Below are 26,032 nucleotides of genomic sequence, written 5' to 3'. Positions count from 1 at the left end.
TCCTTGAAAAGGACAGCATTTTAGGTATAAATTGATGGGGACATGAATTGTGATCTTAAAAAAAAAAGTAAGTGAAAGTGTAATTTTTCATAAAACAACATGAAGTAGTAGCCAGTACACAGAAAAATGTAATTAACTACCAGAAAATATTGTGCAAACTCATTGCTTTAGAAAAACTACAGAAGTACAGCTTACCTAAGAAGATAAAGTTAGTACAGTGTATTCATTGTGAATATGAACTATAGGGAGATTTAGCAAAGACATGAATAAAGGAAAAGAAAAGAAAAGAAGTTCTTGTTAATGCCAAATGTATAGCTTCCTGAACATTAATAATGTTAGGTGTGCTTCTAATCGTGATCAAATTACGCAGGCATTTAAGGAAAGCTTTTACTACACCTGCCTGCACTCTGTGAGGTCTAGAGGTCAACATGTTCAGTGAAACTCAAGTGTTTCACATTTAGGAGGAGGAAAAGCGAATGCTGGAAAGAGCTTTTTAACAAAGTTAGCTGTGTCTTTCTTAAAATCCCCTGCCAGATTTTCTTGTGATGGCAGGTAAAGCCGAGAGCCAGGTGAGAAGCAGAGAGAACTGACACATTTAAACAAATATTTTGCAGGATGCCTTTGCTACTTTAGAAATATCTATACCTTTTCAAATGCATTAAGTTCTTTGTAACATATAAGTTTGTCAAATTAATAACAAAATAACAATAGATAGAAAATTAGTTGCCATGAATGCCACGATCCTGGGTCTTTTGACCCAGTGTTTTGAGTTTTAGTTCTTTTGATGTTTATAGTGTATGTTTAAGCTTATTAGGTGTCCTATGTTCATTTGCTTATTAGCTCCCCCTTGTGTTTTCAACCCCTGTGAAGTCTCCCTTGCCCTTCGTGTGTTTCATGTCTGTGGCTGTATCCCAATTCAGGGTCTGCAGCCTTAAAGGCCGCATTTCAAGGCCGATTACATCACAGCGGCGCGCCGAAGGCTGTCCCAATTCAAAGGCTGCTCGAAATGCGGCCCTGAAATGCGTCCTTCATGTCCCTGAATTTTAAGGCTGTGGCAGTGTAGACTTCGTGGCCCAACATATCCCAGAATGCATAGCGTGGCGGTGCGTGTGGATAATTTTACCGAAAAAAAACGGCGGATGAGGGGCGCCCGAAGAGTAAACTTTAAGTAAGTACTGAATATTATGTCACTTATTTATGTGCAAATGTTTAATAACAAAGAACATGAAAACATTACTGTTGGCCACATGTCGGCAAAGTTATGTGACATTAGTGACGTTTGTACAAACTTGGTTTTAAAGCCTTTACTTTAAAATATACGCCGTTCAATAGCTGAGCTTAATCCTACAGAGAATGATCAAAGCTCATGTAGAAAGAAACAAACAAATGAACAAAAGATTTTCTCCTTCATTTCTGTCAAACAAAGCTGTATGACACGTTTCCAGCTGTTAGTATCATGGTTGCTAGGCAACCTGGGCAGCGCAACGGAGGCTAGACCGTCCCATTTCACAAGCCCCGCACTTCCGGCCTTAGCGGTCTTTGAGTACGCGGCCCTTGAGGATCGTTGAGGCTGCGTACTTTAAGGCTGCAGACCCTGAATTGGGATACAGCCTGTGTGTCTTATGTTGTCATGTCTGCCTCTCATGTTTCCTGTTTTATTTTGAAGAGATCTCGTGTTTTTATATTATGGATTATGTTTTGAGTCCTTTGTTGTACTGTTTCTTGTTTCCCTAGATTTCAGTTATGGATATCATAGGTTTAGTTCTTTGGCTTTGTAATATGGCTTCCCTGTGTTCAATGTTGTGTCTACTGTGACCTTTTTGTACCATGTTTCTGGTCCCTATGTTCTGTCTTCTCAGTTGCTGTTAAGTTTGCATGTTTAGAGTTCAGTCAGTGTGTTTCCTGTTTTACTTTGAAGGTCCATGTCTCATGTGAGTATTTCTAGTTTTGCTTCCCTTGTCTCGTCCAGCCTGATTACTCCCAGCTGTGCTCTCCTTCTGTGTCTCATTCCCTCGTTATCCCTCTGTGTATTTAAGCCCTGTGTTTCTCTTTGTCAGTGTTGTAGTCTCCCTCATGGCTGTGTTTCCTTGCGTTTTAGTTTGCCCATGTCCCAGTTTAGTTTTCCATGCCATTCTGCAATAAAGCAGCTTTTTGAGTTTAATTTCGTTGTCGTGAGTTTTGCTATTGGGTCCTTCTCCTGCCTGTACACAGCCAAAACATGACAATGAATACGGAAAGAAAGAAAGACAGAAATGAAACACAAAGACATAAATGAATGCTAAATCAAAACCCTCACAAAGGACAGTGAAATGTTGAACGCACAATATTTAAAGGCACTTACATTTCACAGCAGTTTCTCTAACTCCACCTTGAGTCATTCTGGAAATTGCACAATTACCGTATTACCGTACTAAATAAGGGCATGGCTTCTAGCCTGCACTGCTAATACAGGTCATTAACCCCAACTCCAACTACTTTACACAGCAGTTTCACATCACCATCCATTTTGTTCTGGTTTCAAAATAAACAACCTAAAACAACCCTGAAATATAAAACAGACAAAGGTGGCTTACCAAAGTCTTGAGGGAGTAACTGCCATCTTTCACAATCATACCACCTTGTGACCAAAGTCTGTAATGTGATCTGTAATAATCTGACAGCACACCCGGAATACAGCTAACAACGCAGAATTCAGTCGGTGTGTAAACATGATCATTTTTATTTCATTAATGACGGTTGCTGGACACACACAGCTGCCAGCTCAACATAAAAACAACGTTAACTCAAAATCCAGACTTTTAAGCCAGCGAGGCGTGATTGCAGATGCCACGCTGGTGCGTCCATTGCACCTGCCGCAGCATCGCGAACCACGCCGCGCCACACAGTGTTATCCAAAGGAGATCAACAAATAACACATTTATATGCATCCCAACATCCTGATGGAATATTACAACTGTACTGACAGACAGGTTTCAGTCTAACAGAAAACGAGAAGCTGACTGAGAGATGTAAAAGGGAAAGAAAGAAAACAAAATGTTGTAACTTTTCAAAAGCAATGTTGATTGAACTGATGAAACTTTGTTATATGTTATAATGCAAGTAAGCTAGTTGAGAGGATGGCAGCTTGCAGGAGTAGAAAGTGCTCAGTTATGGTATCAACCACTGGGCTTTATAAAGAAACGACCATCTCTTGTTATATAAGCAAAAATTTGGTTCAGTAAATGTATAAATAAATGTATGCCATTCAAGATTACTACAGTAAAGAAAAAAAGAAAAAAGAAAAAATGACTGCTGTAAATTTCCTGACTCACTCAACCATGATTTTTATCACATTTAAAGTTATTGCTGTAAGTAGGACAAACGTAGGCTACCTAGGAGTATATTACCAGTGCTGTCAATAATAATAATTCAATTCAATTCATGATATATAGCACCAGTTCAAAACAATTCTGTCACGGACCCGGTGCCGGGGACTCGGGGTTCGTGAACAGTGTGGACCTTTATTGTTATTAGTGTATTGGATGTATGTTTGCTGCACTGTGCTCTTGTGTGTGTGTGTGTGTGTGTGTGTGTGTGTGTGTGTGTGTGTGTGTGTGTGTGTGTGTGTGTGTGTGTGTGTGTGTGTGAGAGAGAGAGGCTGGAGGATGAAGGACAGCCACCTGCAGGCCTGATGGGTGTGGCCCTGCCAGCTGCTGGTCACGCCTAGCTTACCACACACCTGCTTCTGATCAGGATCGTCGGGGGAGCTACTTAACAGAGCGATGGAGCTTCCTCCGGCGCAGGATCGTTGAGTTAGACTCCATGTCAGTGTTTCTAGTGTTGTTAAAGTGTATGCCTGCCGGAGTTGGTGCCATAACGGCTGTGTCTGTGTTTTTCCCCAGGAGGACAGCGGAACACAGGACTGCAAGACACACGGGGTGTGTGAAGGCACAGGGGCAGAGAGCACGGGATACCAGCACTTGGGAGAAGACACGTCACGGGAGTCGAGGGAGCACTTTTGGAGATTTAATGTGTGGTGTACAATTACCTCACTGTAAATAAACCCACTGTTCATTCCATTAAGTCTGCGTTTTGGGTCCTTTCTCCTACATCCCCCACGGTCTGCCCTCCAGACTGTGACAAATTCACAAGAACAAATTTCCTCTAGGTGCTTTATATTGTAAAACCAACAATATTAGAAAGAAACCCTAACAATCACACAACCCCCTATGATGAGCAAGGGCCTGGTGACAGTGGGAAGTAGAAACTTCCTTTTAACAGGAAGAAACCAGGAAGCTATCTACCACAATAAGCTGAGGGTAAGGAGACAGAGAAGAGAGCAGAGGGTGGCGGGATAAAAGACAAACTATGGGAGAAAGAGCCAGATTACGATGATAACTAATGATTCAATACAGTGGTGATGTATAAACAAACAGAGTTTAATAAGAAATACTGAATGCATTATGGGAAGTCCCCCAGCTGCCTAAGCCTATTGCAGCATAACTGAGGGATGGTTCAGGGTCACGTGATCAAAGGGTTACGCCTAGAGAAGATGTCTGTCTTTTGAATCCAAACTGGGAGCTATAAGGCTCTGACTCCCATTCTACTTTAAAAGAACTCTAGAAGTCACAAGTGAGTCCAAGAGTGAAGTGATCTGTTAGGCTAATAAGGTAAATGCATTTATTCATTTCATAACATTCATTTTAAAAGGATGAATGTTATCTTATTAAAACACTGGGGGCTCTATCAGAGGACAACACCATTTCATTGTCTGAAAAATTCTGAGGACCCTGCTGTTATAATAGATGGGAAGAAGAAAAAAAAAACAATAAAAAGACAACTCTGCAGTTCATTCCAGATGAATCCCAGGGATAAAAACCAAGCAACACCTGAATGCTACATGATGTCTGAACAACAGCTGTGTTCATGCACGTCCCTTAAAGGTGAAAATACTTGTATAATGAAAAAATAAAGGTGGAGATTTATTTTATTGTATTTCTGTTATCAGAACCATGGTTTTCCATCCAACCCCAATGATGCTTGCTGAGCCCAACAAGTACGTCATCAATAACTTGATAACAAGAAAAAAAGAGAGAGAGAAAGGCATCTCAATATTCTGGTGCAGAGGAGATGCAACATCCACAACCTTTCATCAGAAAAGGTCAGCACTAGCACACCCCCATATTTTAAACAAACCAATTTTTATTTGTGTGAATTTGTGACATAAATGGTTAGTTTTTAATTAAAGGGATTTTGCAAAACCAGTGGGTGTTTCTTCTTTTTTTTAAATTTCAAACATTCTCATATTCTCTTTTCTGTACATATTTGTATTAGTTTTATATCAATAGTGCCTCATAGTGGGACAATCTCATGTAGAAAATTGCCACATCAGGTGACAATTTTAGATATCAGAATAATGTAACTATTATATTATTACTTTTTTTGAATAGAAAACACATAAATAGCTTTGGAAAGATGGAAAAGCAATGCCATGGGCAAATGCCATGTAAACACTGTACCACATTGGAAGCCAAACAATGAGAAGCTGAGCTGTCAGTCGGAGGATGAAATAATTTCTTTGAAAATGTTTATTTGTAAAGCCTAATAGCAGGTTCTCCAGGAAAGTGAGGTACTGAGGGGGGAAAAAATAACACATTTTCACTAAGTGAGACTTTGCCCACAGGGAAGCGAGCACAGAGACTGATGGAGACAATAAGCAAGGACCCTGATAATGGCAAAGTAAACATTTCCAAGCATCAACCAAGAGCCAGCAAGAAATTCAGCGCAAGTGAGCAATCTTCACATGATGTAAATAGGAAACTAATGGCCAAATGATGAAAATGAGCATGACTAAGCTCAGTGCAGACTAAGTGTGACACATGCTGTGGAGTGTGGTTAATAAAAAAGGTCAGTATTTGCGATTCAAATTAAATGTGTTCCAGAGATAGAACCTCTTCTTACCTCCGCTCCTGCTTTACAGGCTAATGATTTCGATACTGTTAAAATGTCTCCGTGCATTAGTATAGCCGGATGGCATTGTTGTGCCCACTGCCATGGGTTCATTTAAATTTGTTATGAGTAGCCATCTTACTAGCATGCATTTGGTAGAGAAAATGAGAAAAGGAATGATTTCGTCATTAGACGATTTTCAAGAAAACAATAGCAATTCCCTGCTTAACTGTTTATCAGGTGAGAAACCGTATTTGGGTACCTTCAGTGGACACCCAAGCTGGTCTCCCTCCCTGTCTCTGTGAGATTATCCACACTGATTTCTCCCAGCCAATCATCGAAAAGTCACCTATAAGTGACATCATTATCCAATTAAACTCTAAGATGTAAAATGTGAATTTCCAAGTATTTCAGTGAGTGCCCTGTAAATGGTTAAAGACATGTTGTTGAATTCTTTTTGCTTAGATATTTTCACTTAAATGCTTTACACTGGGAAATAGGGCAATTAAAGGAAGTGAGTGGGTACTGAAAGACCGAATGGAAAATGGGGGGGAAAAAGTTGTTTAGGAAAATGTGTCCGCATTAATTTCAGTTTGGACTGGGGAAGGAAACCAGAGTACTCAGGAAGAACTCACTCAGGGAGCCTATTCAGGCAAGCTCCACTTAGCATGGCCCCAGAAAGTAGACGATTCCCTCTAAGGACCTTCTTGCTGTAAGGCAAGAGTGCTAATCACACTTTATTTATTTTTGGCCCAGTTGATCTAAAGTTGCTAATACTTCTTAGCTTAGCTTGTTTTGGTTCATGCAGTTTGTTTTGTAGACTATTACACTTAGAGCATTTACTTATCTCTTATAACTGTGCAATTGACACTGCTGTCTCTTCCAAAGAGGAGCTTAAATGAAAGTGAATGATATTTAATAGATTTAACATGCACTAGCTTAATCTACAACGGACACTAAAGGTCCCCTAAAGGTCAACACTATAAAGATAGCTTGCTATTTAGAAGAGCAAATCCTTTAATGATTAACTGTCCTTGTAATGTTTAGCTGAAATTGCCCATATAGAGTGGCTCTTGTGACCACAGTGATTTTGACACAGACATTATCAACATTTAAAAAGCCTTTTAATCAGCGGCCATTTTTCCAGGTGCATTGCTGATGGTGACAACGGATACAAGGTTAGGTGGCCAACCGACCTTTGTCAATATTAACTTGGGAATCAGGTTTATATTGACAAATCCTTGTAGGTGCAAGAGGTACTGTGCCCAGTATGTAATAAAGTAGGACAAATGCCATTATGGAAATGCCAGAAAACATTAAATATGTCCTATAGTTATAATAGGTCCAGGCAGCACGACTATTTGTTTAGGTTGTATGTAAAACACCCATAGGCCTGAAAGGTGAAACTAATGTTGATATGCCTTAGACTTCTGTTCTTTGTAATGACCAGTATGAAAAAGATTTTTCTGGCTGAATGTGTATACAGCACTATGCAGCAGTTTTGAGTGACTACTAATTTCTTCATATTTTGCTAGGAAAATAGGGGAAAGGAAAATTTATTGAAATGTGCAAAGACATCTAAAAAAAAGACAAAAACAGAATCTGTACAATTCAAACAAGCTTGAAAATCAGCATTGAAAATGGCCACTTGATTCTTCAATATTACCTAAATTGGCTCAGGCAAGCTTTCTTATCATTTCTTTAAGAAGTCTTCAGAAATAATTCTCTGAGCTTACTGAATGACTTCTTTGGATGCTGACTTTTGTTCTGTTCTCTGTCAAGATGATCACACACTACTCCAATAATGTTGAGGTCAAAGCTCTGGGGGAGACTATATTGTGTGTTTGTCTATCTAGGCATGCTTTTACTGCACTGGCTCCATGTGTCATATCATTGTTATACTAAAATTAAGCCTTTGCCTTTCAGAAGCTTTAAAAAAGGTATTGCATGGTGGATCAGTAGCTGATGGCACTTTCTGTGTTTGTAATTCCATCAGTTTTGACAAGATCCCCAACCACTGGGTGAAAAACAGTTCCAAACCATGACAGAACATCCACTGTCTGTTTCTGGTGAGCAGTATATGTATCAATTGAAGAGTCAGATGCATCTCTCAGATCTTAGTCTGGTCTTTGTTGTTTTTTTCTTTTTCTTAAGGTCGTGGCTTTTAGTGGCTCTCCCTCTGCTGTAGATAGTCATTTTTAGATCGCCCACCTCTTCTATTGTCCTCCACTTGTCTGTTTTTCTCAATTTTTTAGGGACACTGCACACCATGCTGAGATATCCTGAGTGGTCACTTAATGGGACCTTCTTCTAAAAATAGTATTTCATGTCTGTCAAACTCTTTATCTTTGTTATCTTTGTTATTTTTCATATATTCTACTAATGAAATGGGAGAAAATGATGTGTTTTTAACACAGGCTGCTAGTAAGAACTTATTCCTGAGAATGGTCAGGTTCAAGAACTGGGTGGAAAATGAGTGAAAAAGCATAGTTCAAAGAAATAACTTCACAATGCCACGTTTTTCTTTTATGACATCAGCAGATACTTTCCTGTGTTTTGGGTTATAGTCACTTGTTTCAACTCTTATTTAACATAATACTTTAATTTTGTAAAGTCTGATAGCTTTTTAAATAAAGTCTATTTAGAAAAAAAGCATGGTATGCTTTAGGATATGGTTATCTTGATTGACAAGTCACTACCCTTTGAGTGTACATTATCCTCAGATTTCTCAATCAGATTCTAATGTGACATTTACTACAAAAATCCAAGATGCCAACAGCAAAAATGCTCAAATCCAGCCTTCAAAACATGACTTCACAAAGCAGTGAGTTAAATCACAGAGGCTACATCCATCTTTTATGTACAGACAGTAGGGTTACCAGGGTGACGAGTTCCACCCCATCTAATATCAGATTGTTTCCTTTACAAGAAATGTCAGTAGAAAAGAAAGGCCAAAAATAGCAAATACACATCAATCACTTATTGTTGTTAAATGTCACAAACTTAAATAATAACATAACATTTAGCTACATGGAAATGTAATTTTTAAGGAGCCGTGCTGGCTATTTCACACTTTTCAGCTCTTCTTGGTATCATTCACTGTACATCTCTACATACCCACAGGACCGATAAAAGTACCCATATGCATTATTTATACCAACTCAGAAAATATACGGGAGTATAAGGTTTGTACTTTGTCTCACTCTCACAGTTGGAGGAATAGCACATTAAGTATTCATTATAGCCCTTGTGCGTCAGTGTGGTGGTTACCAACATGACCAAAAATAAATCTCACTAAACTTTATTCTCTATCAAACAAATTTACTTGGATGCTGGAAGGCTGCCAAGGAAGATATTGTCTTTTAGCCCCTCACTGCTTCTATGTCTATAAATGAAAACAAGCTGTGAAGTATTCCAATCTTTAATATTTAAAACTTTCGCTGTGATAAAGAATACATTCAATAATAGCACAGGCAACTGAGGGACACATAGAAAAAAATGCAGCATGGTAAACAAAAATAGCCTTTGTTTCCAGTTTCTTATAGTTTATTACCATCAGGAAATATAACATGTACTGTTCTACAAATAAGCATGCAATATATTGATTGTTGTAGCGGAAATGATGAAAAGAATGTATCTTTACACTCAGCAGACATGGAAATATGTCTTTGTTGGGTTATTCAGTTGTTAAAATTAACTTTGCTCAATGTTCAATACTTAGATATACTTAAATGGCATGGAATTTGTAATTTCATGGAATTTATAAAATGTGCACTTATACACACACACACACACACACACACACATATATATATACACACAGTAAAAATGGTATTTGGTATTTTAAAATTGGTGTCAACACTTATTTGATTTTGTTCAGAACTTATACAAGTAATACCAAGATAAGCATTTTGGATGGGCCAGTTAGGGCAGCAGCAGCTATTATTCACATGTTTTCAGTGTAATATAGTGTATACAGATGAGACAATAATCTACAATGCACAGTTAATACCCACAGTATGAACAGCACAACGATCACATTCTCATAATGCAGAAATACTGTAGGTATTTGGAATATATATGGAACTGCCTAATGGCCCAGTAGTCAGTTCAGTGGTTCCGTGCGGTTCGTGAAGCTTGGACAGTTTCCATAATCTGAGCACAAGATTTGATGTCCAAATCTCAGCAGTCTACTACAGAGACCCAAATGTCAGTAATATTTAGTTTGACAATTTTTCTCTTCACCTTAGGTGAATGCATTCAATTTCCTCTGTTACTGGCAAGGAGGAAGTTCTCACATCCATCTCCTCGACAGTCTTACTAGGGGTATAAGTTGACTTCCAGCGCAACAGTACAATCTTCTTCAGGTACTTAACTGTGTTGTTCTTGACACTAACAAAACAGAAGGTATTTATCATGCTATTGCTCATGGCAATACACTCAATAATGTAAAAAGCCACCAGTGAGTTCTTCTGGCGGGAGATAAGTGTCGGGTGGAAGTCTCTCAGAATGGTGAATCCAAAATACGGTGCCCAGCACAGGATGTATGCGGTCAAGATTCCGATCAGGACCATCACTGTCTTACGGCGACAGCGCAGCCTCTTCCGTATTTGCTCTGTCTGAAAACCTGGGACATTTTTGAACCACAGCTCGCGGGAAATTCGGGCATAACACATTACCATGGCAATCACAGGGCCAACAAATTCCACAGCAAAGACAAACAGGAAATATGACTGGTAGTACACTTGCTGGTCCACAGGCCATATTTGGGCACAAAAGACTTTGTGAGTGTTTGAGGTGGCGCCTCCATGAGGGTACATGGTCTCAGAGGCAAAATAGGCAGAGGGAATTGATATCAGAATGGGAACAATCCAGACTCCTGTTATCAGACAGTAGGCAGTTTGGTACTTCATACGAGGCCTCAGAGGATGGACTATGGCCATATACCTGGAAGAAAACCAAGACAACTGTTATGCAATATTAAACAGCATATTTAGCAATCTGAGTGTTATGGAAGTGCCATAGTTACAAAGAATTATATCTAAAATTGTATGAAAATATAAAATTATATTGGCAGAAGTCATTTTAGTATGGAAACACAGATAAAAGAAATATGTATGTCCATATGTAAAGGAAGACAGAGGCAGTAAAATGTTTATTGCTACAAATAATTACTTTTTAAAAATAATTTATATTATAATTATTCCTCTAGACACAGCTAAAAGTTTAATATTTACACATTTAAATAAAAAATGCTTATATATTGATGTATGACAGCCCTGGTTTTACATCAAACAGATGATGAAGACCCAAAAATTATGCTACCCCTTGTCCCCGATGTGAACGAGAGCATTATCAGTATGGTGACCACTATTACATCACAGAAATGTTGCATCATACATTAAAGGTGATTTCAGGGAAACTTTGTATTGATTAACGGCGATCCTTCCCTCATAGTGGAAAAGTAGATAAAAACCATGATGGCAATATGGCCCCACGGCTTTAACAGAGCCACCAGCTTCCCTTAGGCCAACCACCAATTAAAGTATGTAATCATATTGCAATAGTTTTAAGGATGGGTAAATTTTGTGTGTGTCTGTTTGTGTTATTTCCAAGGGCCTTTTTAACCTGAAAATGGAAAAAAAAAAAACCTTTTCACTGCAGCTGTTCTGATACGACAAAATAAGAGACATTTAGTATGGTTCTGTTGTGTTCTGACCTACTGAGGGACCACAAATGGAACGGTCCCTATACGGCACTTTCCTGTTTGACCACTTCATACAACATGCCTCATTCACCCATTCAGGACACCTAAATGCTTTCTATCTAACAGCCACACACATTCATACTCTGACGAACACATCGGAAAGCAACTTGGGGTTCAGTATGTTGCTCAGTGATACTTTGGCAAACAGACTTAAGCTGCCAGTTATCAAACCAACAACCTTCTGATTAGTAGGTGCCCTGCTCTACGTCATGAGCTACAGTCACCACAATGCAACCCTGAAATAAAAGCAGCTAAATGAAATTCATTCGTCATTATTTTTTATTTCTTACACCTGTGCTTTCCCACACGTCAAATTCATTATCTGCTATAAAAAAAGGCTTTTAAACAGCTTCTGTTTAATTGAGCACTCACAATGATTGCACCTGTGGCCTAATAGCGTATTCTTAAAAGCCCCTCAAGCATATAAGTCTGAAGGGGACAGAAATGGCTACACTTTGCATCCTCCAGAGAGGTTTTTTTGTCCTTTCCTATTTACTCACCAAATATAATATTGCTGATATGCTCACTTGCCATGTTTCATGTTATTCTTTTTTACATTTGAAGACGGTCTTTACCTAACATTTACCAAATACCTTATATTTAACTTAAAGATGGCCCTTTTGGGACTGTGGAGAGTTACAAATATCTCTGAAGTTAATATACATCATTTTTCAGATGTTATAGGGATGAGAATTATCAATTATTTAGAAACAAGTTTATCATCATACCAGTAAGATGAATATTGAGTTTCTTTAAGCACGGCTCCTGTTTTTTACTTAAAAATTTTCCAGCTGCTATGTAACATATCTCGTGCCTTCATTGCCAAATATTTTATTATGTTCACCAGTTAGTCACTTACGGCATCTGCTGATGATGCAAGGAAGATATATTGCTATCTGAAAATACTATTGATATCTACTTTAAGATAAAGTACTGCTAGTGAGAGACTGATCTACTTGACTACTAGTCAAAAATGTTCATGTTTTGAAATGCATTTTTTAGTAGGATGACCTTTCTGCTGAGCCAATGTTGAATGTTTGATATGTAAGTATTTCCTGCTCATTTCATTTGTATGCTGTAGTATAGCATGCATATGATGTGCCAGAAAACTGAATAGATAATATCAGTAGGACAGATGGAGATGGACATGAAAAAGATTCATCATAGCAGAATATCTACCTGCTGCATGCTAAACAGAATATTAAGTGGATCTGTTTATACTGAGCTTCTTCAGATAATGAGCAGTCAAAAATGAATTAACCAATGTTACTAATGTGCTCTTTAAAGCACTAGTGATAGAGTGAACAAATATTTTTTCCTTATTGACAATGTACTAACACTTGAAAATAAATCTGAGCCATGGTTAACTTTTGCACAAAGGTACAAGACTATACTATATAGAGCAGTGTTTCCCAACCTCTGCACATAGGTGTGCCGTGGAAGATTATCTGGTTACACCTGCTGCATCCGGCCTGAGTAACGGGCAGAACAATTACATTCTCTTCCACTAGAGGGCAGTACAACTACCTGCTCTAATTAAATGGTTTGCAAACTGCCAGTAAAACAGAAGAAGAGGAAGAAGAAATTAAATAATAGCCATGCTTTGAGTGAGACAAGCAGCAATAGCAATGGATAAATATTTGAAAAGAAGAAGTAGTCAATCTGACCTGTGTCCTGGAGAGAATTCCGACCTAGATGACCCTAGCATGAGTAGTGGTCAGAAGAGAGCAAAAAAGGCATACTGGGCACATACTGAGTCAATTCCGCTATGCCTGGTGCGCAGGGAAAAATTATCAATATGCTTTTTGTGACATTTATTTTGGTGGTCTGACAATCTGATAATGTTAACCAAATTGTCAGTTTGGTCAAGAACCAAATAGCATGCAACAACGTGCCTGATACCGTCAAAGCACAACCCACATGACACACATACTCACTGAACGCCTTCTTCAGATCTAAAAAACACATATAGACTGGGTGGTCTACTGTTTAATGGCTAGGGAGGGAACAACATTGTTCCTCTTAAATCCAGCAGTTGGACTTTGCTCTCCTGTAGGAGGTCAAAGTGTTTCTCAGGAAGTCTGAAGCACGTGATTCCCCTGAAGTGGAAACCCACCATCTACCTGATGTTGCAGAGGCAACCAGGGTACCCCCGCAATGTCCAGATCCTAAAGGAAACTGGGTTTTGACTTGTCTGATGGTTTGACAGAATCATTTTGAAGCCAACCAAAGGCCTGACCAAACCATGACCTCTCCAAACACCTCCCACAGTTCTTCAGCAAATGCCAGATGTGTGTTCCTTTTGCCTTAAGGGCTAAACAAGCGAACCAAACTTAATAGGATCATTACTTCAACTTGACAGTTCCTTCCATAATGTCACAGTTCTGGGTCAGTTTCGACCCAGTATTTTGAGTTTTGATTGTTAGTTTATTTTTGGATGATTGTTGTGGTTTTGGGCGCTATGAGTATTATCATTATAATGATGATTATTATTAGAATTCTATGTTTCTGTTTATTCATGTTAAGGATTTGTTCTCGGTTGTATCTCACGTTTAGTTTAGTTCAGGTTCCATGTGTCATTCTCTGTCTGTCTGTCTCTCAGTGTCAGGTCTGCGTCTTGGTGTAGTGTTCTCGTTTCCTGTTTTATTGTGAAGGTCTGCGTCTCATGTGAGTGTGTCCAGTTTTACCTCTGTCTTGTCTTGTTGATTATTCCCAGCTGTGTCCACCACCTGTGTGTAATTCCCCTGTGTTTTTCTGTGTGTATTTAAGTCGTGTCCTCTGTCATTGTAGGTGCTGGTCCGTCTGTGTATTCACCAGGTTTCATCCATGTGTTCCCTGCTGTCTACCATTGTCTGCCTCTGCTCGCCCTCCTTCTTGTTCGTGTTCTGGTTTCTGCGCTGTAGTTCAGTTGTTTTCCAGTATAGTTTAGTTTGTCTTCATTTGCCATTTTTCCTTTGCCATTTATTCAATAAACCACCTTCACACCTTCACGACTGCCTGCGCTTGGATCCTCCTTCATTTCTTCCACACGGCTCTTCTCACTCGCCGTGACACATAATTTGGTTTGAGAATTGCCACTAGGAAGCAACAGCCACAATTCCTTGCAGTGGAGGAGCAGAACATGATTCATTGAGACAGTGTCCCTAGCCTACATCAGAATGCTGCCCAAGTTCTGCCAGAGGTGAAGATTTCCCACCTCTGCAACAGATGAGATAAAGATCTCCCACCTATGAGCTCCAAGATGGCCAAGGTCTCTGAACTGCCATTTGATTTGTGAGCACAAACAAAAGCTGGGATCTGTTCCCCTGTCCAAAGGCAGAAGAAAGCAACTCTGAGGAATACTGCACTGAGCAGGGTGGGATATAAGTATACTGGCTTGGCTCATTGCCCTCCCCACTCTGGACAGCTCCAGAGTTCAGCTTCTCTGCAGGAGACTAGCTCCAGAACCCAAGCTGCTCATTGAGGCAAGCATGGCAATATATCGGTGGTAACACCTCAATCACTAGCTCAGGTTACTTCCCCACCACAGCAATAACATTCCATATCCCAAGAACCTGTTTCAACAACTGGGGATGAGACCAAGCCTCTGCCTTTGACTACCTGATTCACATGGCCAGATTTGGTAGTCTTAGAATCTCATATCTGCCTTTTGCAAATTATGTCTTTCTGTTGGCTTCATCAAATGATGGCCTGCAGCTTACATTGAGGTGGTTGAGAAGTGAAACTAAACTAGCTAATACCTCCAAATCTGAGGACATGGTTTTCTGGCAGAAAAAGGCTGCATGCCCACTCCATGTTGGGAATGAGTTGCTGCCCAAAGTGAAGTTCAAGTATCGTGAGGCCTTGTTCAAGAATGAAGAAAGGAGAGAGCAGGGGAATGAGACATGTATTGGTGCAGCATCTGAAGTAATGTAGATGCTGTACCTGTCTGTGATAATGAAGAGAACATGAAAGCAAAGCTGTATATTAACTGTCCATCCACATTTCCACCATCACCCATAGTCACTTGCTGTGGTTAGTGAATGGAAGAAAAAGATCACAGTTGCAAAACTAAAAAAATGCTTCCTGTGAAGGGTGGCTGACTCTACCTTAGATATAGGGTGAGAAGCTTGGTCATTTGCAAGGAGCTCAAAGTAAACCTGCTACTCTTCCAAATAGGGACCAACTGGTGTGATTCAGGCAACTTACTGATCCTTGTTTTTGTATTTATGCTTTTTCCCTGTTGGATTATGCTTGCAGACTTCTTTAAACAGCCCAATAAAGACTCTCATTTTTTGTTATTAAGCATATCTGTATTTTTCTTTTGGGTTGATACCTCTGCATTCAAACACTCATCATAACCTCTTGGCTCTATCACTCAGAGAAACATACTATGTTGTTTTCAAGTGAAGTAAAGACCTCAAGTTCAAAAGACAAAGACAAAGAATTGCACAGAGTTTTCATATATCCCATTACAGCTGAATAAAGCAGTGTACAGTTTTCAAAGTTTTTCAAGTTATATAATCTCTATACACTTTATACACAAAAATGAAATATTTTTTTCAAATAAAAAGAACTGAATCTAATTGCACACCCATGCAGACTCACTCACAGACATACAGACAAATGAAAAGATTGAGAAACTCACCTGTCAACTGCAATGGCAAGCAATGCGTTTGTCGACACGTAGAGTGACACAGTACGGAGATAGTTCACAGAGGCACAGAGCACCAATCCATGATCCCAGGAAAGCTGCTTAACCACGTAGTAGTCCACCAAGAATGGGCAACAAACGACTGCCACAATGAAGTCGGAGATGGCCAAATTAGCAATAAGCAGGTTGGTTAGATTTCTGAGTTTTTTGTATCTTGTCAGTGTGGCAATGAATATGAAGTTTCCCAATCCACAAACAAGCATGATGCAGACAAGGACCACACCGATAACAATGGTGGCAACAAAGAAGGCTTGGCCCTGTGTGGTATCGGGGATCTCATCTGGAGGGATGCCATAGTCCATGTCATAGTTGTCTATGTAATGATCCAGCTTGCCTTCTCTGACATTTTCCTGCATCTCTCTAGAAGGTCCTACCACGAGGCTGATATTTGACTCCCCCATATCTTAGCAGAAAATCCTTCTTTCTTTGGGTTTGTTTGGTTTTTAAATTGAGAACAACTTGATCCAATAAATTAGGTATTAAATGTTCATACTTTGTGGTACATAATGCATTCCAGAGCTAAGATGTTTGCGTGAAGATAAAGTATTTCAGCATGCTGCGTCTTCTTTGGAAACAAAAGGACATCTTCACCTGGAAAAGACATTTCCCAACTCAGCATTACTCATGCAGGGTCACATTCATGGCAACAAGATATGATCACAACAAATTACATGATCGCAATGTTTCAGCTTAATCGTGTTGGCAAGTGTGACATGTCTTTGATTTTTTCCTGATGAATATGTGTGTGGGTAAAGACATCTAGTCGGTGATTTTATGTAATTTATTAGGACCTTGTCACTTTACTGCAAACCAACATAACAGACAAGGCTAATCCTGATGACAGTGCCCTTTATTTCTTGCAAAATTTATCACTTTAATGCCCCTGCACATGAGGTAAGAAACACTAAATATGGCAACCCATCGCAGGAAAAAGGGCACATTTTAACAGGATAAAAACGGATTTGTAGTGATAAGCTAGTGCAATGCAATTAACCCGACTGACCCAAAACAGCGCACAATATAATGTGAGAGAAAGCAGGGAGAATGATACAAAAAAGTAGAATGAAAATTTTTTTCTAATAAGAACCATGCAAATCAATTCATAGGAGCGTTACTTATTGCTGTCATTGGAAAAAAAAGAGACCCCCCGAAAAAAGCAGAAATATATAGATGAAATTCAGCGTGAAATTGAAATAATATTTCAGGCACTTACCAGCAAACATTGATAAATGTTCCGTGTTTTTAAAGTTTAGGATAAAAGAATAAATAAACAAAGTTTAATTACCCGCTCTTAGTGAGGTGTGAGCGCAAGCTGAAAGTAGTTGTTAACGGACAATCCAGCCGCTGGAGACGCAAGGTCTCAGCTTTGCTGCTCACTGATTAAACTGTGCGTGCTGATGTGACGACTGCTTCTCTGTCCTTCGGCACTTCTTCACAAGGAAAAGTTGCGTCTGGTTCTCCTCAGCTCCAAGTGATAAATCTGACGAGGAGGCGCAGTGAGGAAACCACACTCGTCTTTCGGGTGGAGTGAAAAAAGGGGGTGGGTGTCAGTGTATGTATGTGTGAATTATACCTGAAAGTTTACCAGTTTAATAGACGTCCAAAAATGCGCAGCTTGGCATAGATAGGATGTTTAGCTAAGCTAACATTTAATATAAGACTAAATGGTTAAAAAAGAAAATAGATACGGTGAGGCTTTAGGCATCACACCATACAGAACAGAGAGTCCCTTCACCTTTTGTGTGTTGTGTTGTTCATCGCGCCACACTGTGGTTTATACAGATGATTAACTCCCGACTGAATCTCACTCAATCTCACTCAAAATGCGTGATTTTCCTCCCGTGGGAGGAAGGGTTAGCTCATGCATATTTAGTAAGTTGGAAAAATAATTGTAGTGAACTTGTCTGCAAACAGTTGCTACATACACATCCAGTATGACTTTCCTTTTCTGGTGCTGCTGCTCTAGGGTGGATACCAGTTAATTAGTTAATTTGGTGCAAGATTGGTTTTATGCAACAGTTTATTCTTCTTCCTTTTCTTTTTCTTTTCTGGCTGGCAGGGTTTTAGGCACGCAAGTCAGTGACACCACACAGAACAGAGCCATTATATTAGATAAAGAGAGTAGCTATGTGGTTTTCTGCTCAGAGTTTGGCTTTGACCCTATGCTGACCTTTTGAAAGCAAAGCCCACCACCTTTGACACTTCTAACCCACAGCAAATTTATATATTTATTTATTTGGTTATGAACATGTTCTTTCCCAAGTCTCGGGTGTGGTGACATCATGTCTACTTATCTTCAAATCACATCACCAATTTATGACATTGTTGCAAGCTGCATTTTAATTTGCATGTATTGTAATATAGAGGAAGAACAGAGATAAGAAGGGATTCCAGAAAATAAAATAATAATGCTTTGCTTTGCAGAAAGGATTTAAATTCAGCTAACCTAAAGTTTAGCTAAAGACTAGCCTACAGCCTTTTTTTTTGTCAGTTTTTCAACAACATATTGCAAATTTATGCTGTGCACCACTCGCTGGGTCTTACTTGCAACAGTGTAAATTTAAAGCTTGATTTAAAATAGCTGCTTCACTTCTAACCTTATAGTAGTATATCACAATATATTGGTTAATACTAAGTTGCTCCATAAAATGTAATAAGCTGCCATTGTCTGACTTTCTCAGAATGCTTATGCAATACCTAGTATTCTTCCAGTGTAGAGCTATGCTGTGTTCTCATTTCCATAGTTCTTTCATCCACACAGCTGGTCCAGTATAAATTTTTCTTTTCTGCATTTCAGTAAAAGTAAATTGTTCAAGATTAAATAGCTCATAGTCTATAATGATTAGTTCAGATTTACTTGTGATGGCAGCACAATGCACAAATCATACACAATAAACTCTATGATGCTTCCCATTATGGTGAAGGCTCTGTAGGTATTCAGTGCAGGACCAAAAAACTTCCATACAGAATGGAAGAAAAATTAATGTTGCTTATCTCTTAACTCCAAGAATTAGACAACTCTAGTGTTCTGGCAGTTAGCATTGCTCATTAAATGTTCACAAATCCCACCATTATTCTGATGCATGGTATTGTCTTTGTGATATAGCAGAACCTAGAAAAATTCACTGAAAGCACTTTTGAAATATTCTGATTGGTCTATTCATTAACAAGTATGCAAATGAGTCAGGGTATCTGTAATAGCAGCACGTTTTGGTTTTGTGTTATTGCTTTGCTGCTTGTGTTAAAGACCGTGTTTCACTTGTAGTGTTGTCAAATTTTTTGAGGGGTCGAGAGAAGCTATAAATATGATTCGAACCTTATATAAACAGTCTGATTAGACTGTATGACGTTTCTGATTAATTCTATGTATGATCTGCTTTGTAGAATGTCAATACCTGAAAACGTTCACTGAACACACTATTCCGCTATTTGACTGATGAAACTCTGCCTTCTTCTGTGCAGTTGTACACACACACACACGCACGCACACACACCTACAAACACAATTCATGTTTTGCATTCAATCACATGTTTACTATTGACAATAACAACTTGGTACAGTTTGGGAAACCAGACACAAACACAAACACACAAACAGACAAACAATACTTTGAGCACTGTTTGTCTGTGATCAGCCATCCTGAACTCAGATGAATACACGCAGACAGCAGCACTGTTGACTTTTAAGGCTCAAGGCTGCTGTTGCTTACAATACCTCTGACAATCATATTTCCGTAGCCTCAAAATGCCTTTTGGTATCCTCTCCCACTGAGCGTAGCCAGTTGGCAACTACAAGTGCATTTTAAACCTAAGAATGGATAACAAAGACACAAGTGAAACAGCAGACACCTACTCCTGTTATAGACTTTTCTTTTTTTGAACAACACTACATCTACACTCCTGTTCACCTGAGATGAAAGAACTGTCTTTGCATGTTCCTATTAGTTTTTATTACCCTCTAAATATTAGCCACTTGCTCTGCCTTGCTGTGTAACCCAGGAGGCTTGACCAGCAGGATAAACACCAAGCTTTCATTTCCAGCTAAGGGCAGCTCTATAATCTCACCCAGGCCCCAGATTTATTGCTTCTCGTAACCAGAGAAAATAGATAGAAAAGAGAACAAGGAGAACCTGCTTTTCTCTCCTCAGCCATGAATAATATGCACAAGACCTTTAATCTGTGGTTTCTGCATGTAGGTGGACGGATTGGAAATAATCTTTATTGGTTACAGTGTTTTCAGGGAATAAACAGCAAATGAATCAGAATCCATATAAATATATTTCAGGGGTTTTGAATTGGAACAGAAGCTGTTTGTTAAAAATGTTGGTTCTGTCAAGGACAACGGAACACATTTACAAGTCCCTTCGTTGGCCTGGCATAGGTAGTTTTCTGTTTCCTTCTCAGTCATTCATTATCTCTATGTGTGAAGTTGTGTGTAAACAAGTTATTAGATGTCCAGTTGTCTTTCTTTGCTTATGCAGGAAACAGATTGTATTGATCTGCTAGTAGGAGTCCCTCTTACAATGCTGATTGTAGGAAAGAAACAAACTTTCTAAATGAGGTCTAAATGAGCTTTGTTTAACAGGCAACATGTTAGGGTGCCCTTTAACCCTTTAAGACCTACCATAGAACCAAGTCCGCCAGAGCTTATATTATATTTTTACATGGTGTAGTGCCATTTTTGGGAGCATTTCAAGTTGCTATACATCAATACAACAATTATAGCCCAGATTTTAATAATATGTATTCATTAAGTGCATAGTAATTACATAAATTGCAAAAAAGTGCAATAAACTACAAAAAAATTGAAAATCGTTTTTGCTTTTTTAACATATATTTCTAGTTAGAGAATTTTAAGAGGCTTATCCCTCAAAACTGTAAATACAAAAAAGTTGCACAAAATAGTTTCCTACCACAGGAAATTTATTTTGAGTGTCTTCATAGTTTTATTTTTGAAATACACCAATTTTTATATACTGCAGGAAAAACGAAAATAAATATTATAGTGCAAATTTACAAAAAAGCAGCATATGCATCAAAATAAACTATTTCCAGCAGTGCAATTTGAGTTTTAAGCATCCCAGAAAAGACACAGAAAGTCATAAAGTCAAACATAACTTTTAAAAACACCAGTATAGGCCCTGAGGCCCTGATGGTAAAAAAAAACTACATTTCCGCGAAAATGACGTCACTTCCGGTTTCAGGCAGGTAATGGCGGACATGCAAAAGGCCACGCTGATGTCTATTCCAATGTAGGAAGTGTTATGAACAGCTGATCGGATCGGCAAAACGTGTTTCTGGAATATTATGTTTTTGTTGCTGCAAGTGCTTTTTATGCAGTTTTTGCAAAGCTATGTGGAAGGAATGTGACCTAGGACAAGCTGATGGCATAAGATGTAAGTACAACTCCTCCGGTTTCATATGCAAAAAAAATTACTGCGCTAGCTTACGTGGTTGCAGAGCTACCGGGATTTAAAAATAGTTACGCAAAACAGAGCATGCCCGCTCCGACCGGCTCTAAAGGGTTAATGTCAGTGAACATTTGTTGTAGTGCTACAGTTCAGTATGTGGAAAAGACAATTTCACAATCTAATCTCAGTGACTTTTGTTTGAAAGAGAAAAAAAATATATATATATATATATATATATATTTATATGTTGACATATGCAATGGTCTTTTCTACATTATGTATGAAGACCCTGATGAAGACCCTGGAGCAGCTGGTCCTGGCTCAGCTTCGGCACCTGGTGAGCTCATCATTGGACCCACTTCAGTTTGCCTACCAGCCTGGCATTGGTACGGATGATGCCGTCATTCACCTCGTGCGTCATTCCCTCGCTCACCTGGAGACCACTGGGAGCACTATGAGAATCGTGTTCTTTGATTTCACCAGTGCCTTCAACACTATTCTTCCCACAGTCCTGAAGGACAAGCTGGAGAACTCTGGAGTGGACCATCACCTCACTACCTGGATTTTGGACTACCTCACCGACCGACCACAGTATGTGAGAACTCAGGGCTGTGTGTCGGACAGGGTCGTCTGCAGTACGGGGGCCCCACAGGGAACGGTTCTGGCTCCATTCCTTTTCACCATCTACACTGCAGACTTCTCCCACAACTCCACCCAGTGCTTCCTGCAGAAGTTCTCTGATGACTCTGCAATAGTCGGCCTATTCACTGATGGGGACGACAAGGAGTACAGAGAACTGACACAAGACTTTGTGGACTGGTGCCAGCTGAACTACCTCCAGATTAACACCAGTAAAACCAAGGAGCTGGTGGTAGACTTTTGCAGGCACAAACATCCTCCACTGCAACCACTGAACATCCAAGGTATGGACACTGAGGCTGTGGACAGCTACAGGTACCTTGGTGTTCATCTGAACAACAAACTGGACTGGTCTCATAATTCAGACGCCCTCTACAGGAAAGGGCAGAGCAGGCTGTACCTGCTGCGGAGACTCAGATCTTTTGGAGTGGAGGGCCCACTCCTGAAGACCTTCTATGACTCTGTTGTGGCCTCAGCCATCTTTTATGGTGTGGTCTGCTGGGGTGGCAGCATCTCTGCTGGGAACAGGAAGAGACTGAACAGGCTGATCCGCAGGGCCAGCTCTGTTCTAGGATGCCCTCTGGACCCAGTGGAGGTGATGAGTGACATGAGAATGGTGGCTAAGTTGTCATCCCTGTTGGACAACATCTCCCACCCCATGCAGCAGACTCTGACAGCACTGAGCAGCTTCTTTAGTGGCAGGCTGCGGCACCCACGGTGTGGGACGGAGAGATTTCGCAGGTCTTTCCTCCCTACTGCTGTCAGACTCTACAACAAAAACTTCAACTGATCAAACACACACAAACCCACACATGTGCAATAAAACTAAGTGCAATATTCTTTTCTGACAAAGTTGTATTTTTACTCAGTTGTATATAGAATTTGTATTCTATTTTTTATCCTATTGTATATTTTATTCTATTTTATTCTACTGTATATAGTATTTTATTTTATTCTATTCTGTACAGCTGTGTACTGTATTTATTCTTATTATATTCTAATTTTTGCTATATAACTTTTGCACTGTCCACTTCCTGCTGTGACAAAACAAATTTCCCACGTGTGGGACTAATAAAGGTTATCTTATCTATGTTATCTATCTTATCTTATCTTATCTTATGTAGTGATGTAATGTAAAAAAAATAAATAAAAAGGAAATTGCTTTAAAAAAAAACATTTCTTTGAAACGCTGCCTACAGATAAAGATGGAATACTAAAACAGATCATACATAAAACCGACATACTGTAGTCATGTTTATCATGTCAAATTGTAATCAGTGAAATAAAACCCCTGGAGTCAAAGGGAGTGGAAAATATTGAAATAAGTCACCCTATTGTCAATCATTTGATGCAAACAATAAATCTCTAAGAACACTGCAAGTATTTCTTGCAGCACAAATTGCACAAATTTAACTTCCAAGAGAAATGTGCCCGGCAAAGCTTCTGCTTTCCGAAAGAAAGCCAGAGGAAAACTAATGTGTTCGAGTGAACATAAAAGCAAACACTATGCCTTCAAGAAACATTTATTCTGGACATCTGAATCCTTTTATTGCTTGCTTATAATAGCAGTAGACATGGTTGACTAAAGACTGCTTCCCAGGAGAACTCACAGCAAGTGTGAAATATGGTGGCTGAAGTTTTCAGACTTTAGTCTTTGGTTGAGGTTACTCTCAGCCTAAACCTCTCAGCTACATGGAAGCTTCCAGAGTGCTTGGCATATGCTTGTTGTAAGCATATGTTTGTTAAGGTTATTACAAGAGACTGGACAATTTTCTGCATTGTGTTTGAGAATAAAATAACGCTGTCTTTATAGCTAGAGTTGTACCTTTCAGCAGGATGGTGATCCTAAGCACATGGCTGAAATTTACATACTGATGCCAGCATGCTAGAATGGTGTACTATGAAGTAAAGGTGAAATGAAACAACAACAAAGGTGAAGCCAAAAAATAACCACTGGTGATAATAGGTATCACAACAGTGATTATCAACTGTCTTTCTGCCTAGACTTTCTGCTTGAGGCAAAAATGATGAATTTTCTGCTTCATTTGACTTGTTTTTTGGTCAAAATGGATCAATTGAGTGCCACCTGCTACTGCCAGAGACAATATGAGACACAGGTGTTAGAGACACATAAAGAATATAAAAAATATAACAAAAGGCAACCATTGTTGCTGCAAATATGGAATGGGAGAACTGCATCACAAAATCATCAGTCTTGTGAATTCATACGTTAATATATTGATTTATCCGCTCAGTAAGCTCTTAGCTCTGCCATTCATTTCTAAAAAGAGCAGATATGACACAAAAACGAATTCAATTAAATTATTAATTTTCCAGATTATTTGGGGACAAAACTGAATTACCTCGTAATCTACATCTCCAGAACAAATATTTTGCACAGTCTTTACGAGGTTTTGATAATGCTTTAAAAACTCAAATATGCTTGAGCAGCCTTTACCCCTGGGACTATTACTGGATGTCGTGTATGGGAAATTAAACGTTTCCTCAACATTTTGGTGAAAAAGAATTTATAATAATAATTTATGTAATTAATATTAATTATTATAAGAGATTGAGTGATTGATTGGTTGATCATTTATTTGGATCATATGTATACAAGTATACAAAAAAAAAAAAAAAAAAAAAATATATATATATATATATATATATATATATGTACATATATACATATATATAAAATAGACTGGGGCACACTACTGGGGGCCCACTACTGACCCTTAGGGGACTCCACAAGCAATTTCCATGTACCCAAATCTAAATTCTCTGTGTGACATATATTGTCACACATACTGTGTGACAATATGTGTGAATAGAAGAGTGAAGATACAGGAAAGAGTAATAAAGAGACTTTAATTTGTATTACTAAAACCTTGGAAGAATTTTCCTGGAGAGACTCTATATATCAGGTATCATAGTTTTCAGCGTTCTCTGTTAAGCCAGGCTTTCTGTGTGTATCTCTGTGTGTGTATTCAGATGAAGGGGGGGATTCATGCCTCATATGACTCATCTTGTGCACAATGTGATGCTTTTGAGCGCCGCCTACTCCACTAGAGACATTATCACATCACAATGGTAAAAGGGCGATAAAAGTCTATAAAGACCATTTGTAACACTGTTGCAAATAAGACAGGAAATAATACTGTCGAAAAATTATTAATTTGGGGATTTAGCGCACAGAGAGGCAAAATAAACATTTTAATTTGAGTTATTTTATTGCTGAGTGCATTCTCAGTGCTGCTGTTTATTTCTGCCACAATGGATGCACATTAGAGCTCTGAAAGTTTAAACTGCACGCATTTAAACATTAAATGTTACCGTCTCATAGCCTAACAGAGACATGGAAATCACTTTAGTTTGTCAGCAGATCATAGTGAAATTATACTGAACGAATAAGAATTCTTGGGGTGTGTTTGCAATTGCGGCACTTTAATTAAAACAAACTTAGCAGCAGATTAGAATCAAATATAAAAACAACCAACATTTTCCACATTACCAAATTAACACATGCATGTTTCAGTGACAATGAAATGCACAGTTTGCACTGCTGTAATTTTACAATTGTGGTTCACTGGC

At 38.9% G+C, this 26,032-nt stretch overlaps 1 protein-coding gene across 1 annotated transcript; it reads right to left on the bottom strand.

Annotated features, from left to right (window-relative positions):
* Positions 1-10,138: 10,138 nt before the first annotated feature.
* Positions 10,139-17,774, bottom strand: prokr1b (prokineticin receptor 1b). Its single transcript, XM_080868228.1, has 3 exons — positions 17,674-17,774; positions 16,323-16,979; positions 10,139-10,875 (listed from the first exon to the last, which is right to left on the bottom strand). The coding sequence occupies exons 2-3, from the start codon at positions 16,787-16,789 to the stop codon at positions 10,170-10,172; spliced, it is 1,173 nt and encodes a 390-aa protein (XP_080724354.1). The 5' UTR covers positions 16,790-16,979; positions 17,674-17,774; the 3' UTR covers positions 10,139-10,169.
* Positions 17,775-26,032: the final 8,258 nt, after the last annotated feature.

The sequence above is a fragment of the Rhamphochromis sp. 'chilingali' genome, assembly GCF_963969265.1.
Source record: "Rhamphochromis sp. 'chilingali' genome assembly, chromosome: 20".
In the NCBI taxonomy this organism is placed as follows: domain Eukaryota; kingdom Metazoa; phylum Chordata; class Actinopteri; order Cichliformes; family Cichlidae; genus Rhamphochromis; species Rhamphochromis sp. 'chilingali'.
The sequence above is the reverse complement of the archived record's forward strand: the minus strand, read 5'-3'. Positions and strand labels throughout refer to the sequence as shown.

Coding starts and splice junctions, on each gene's coding strand:
- prokr1b (XM_080868228.1), bottom strand. CDS start 16,789: ATGGGGGAGTCAAATATCAGCCTCGTGGTAGGACCTTCTAGAGAGATG. Junction 10,876..16,322: donor CTTGCCATTGCAGTTGACAG/GTGAGTTTCTCA, acceptor GTTTTCTTCCAG/GTATATGGCCATAGTCCATC.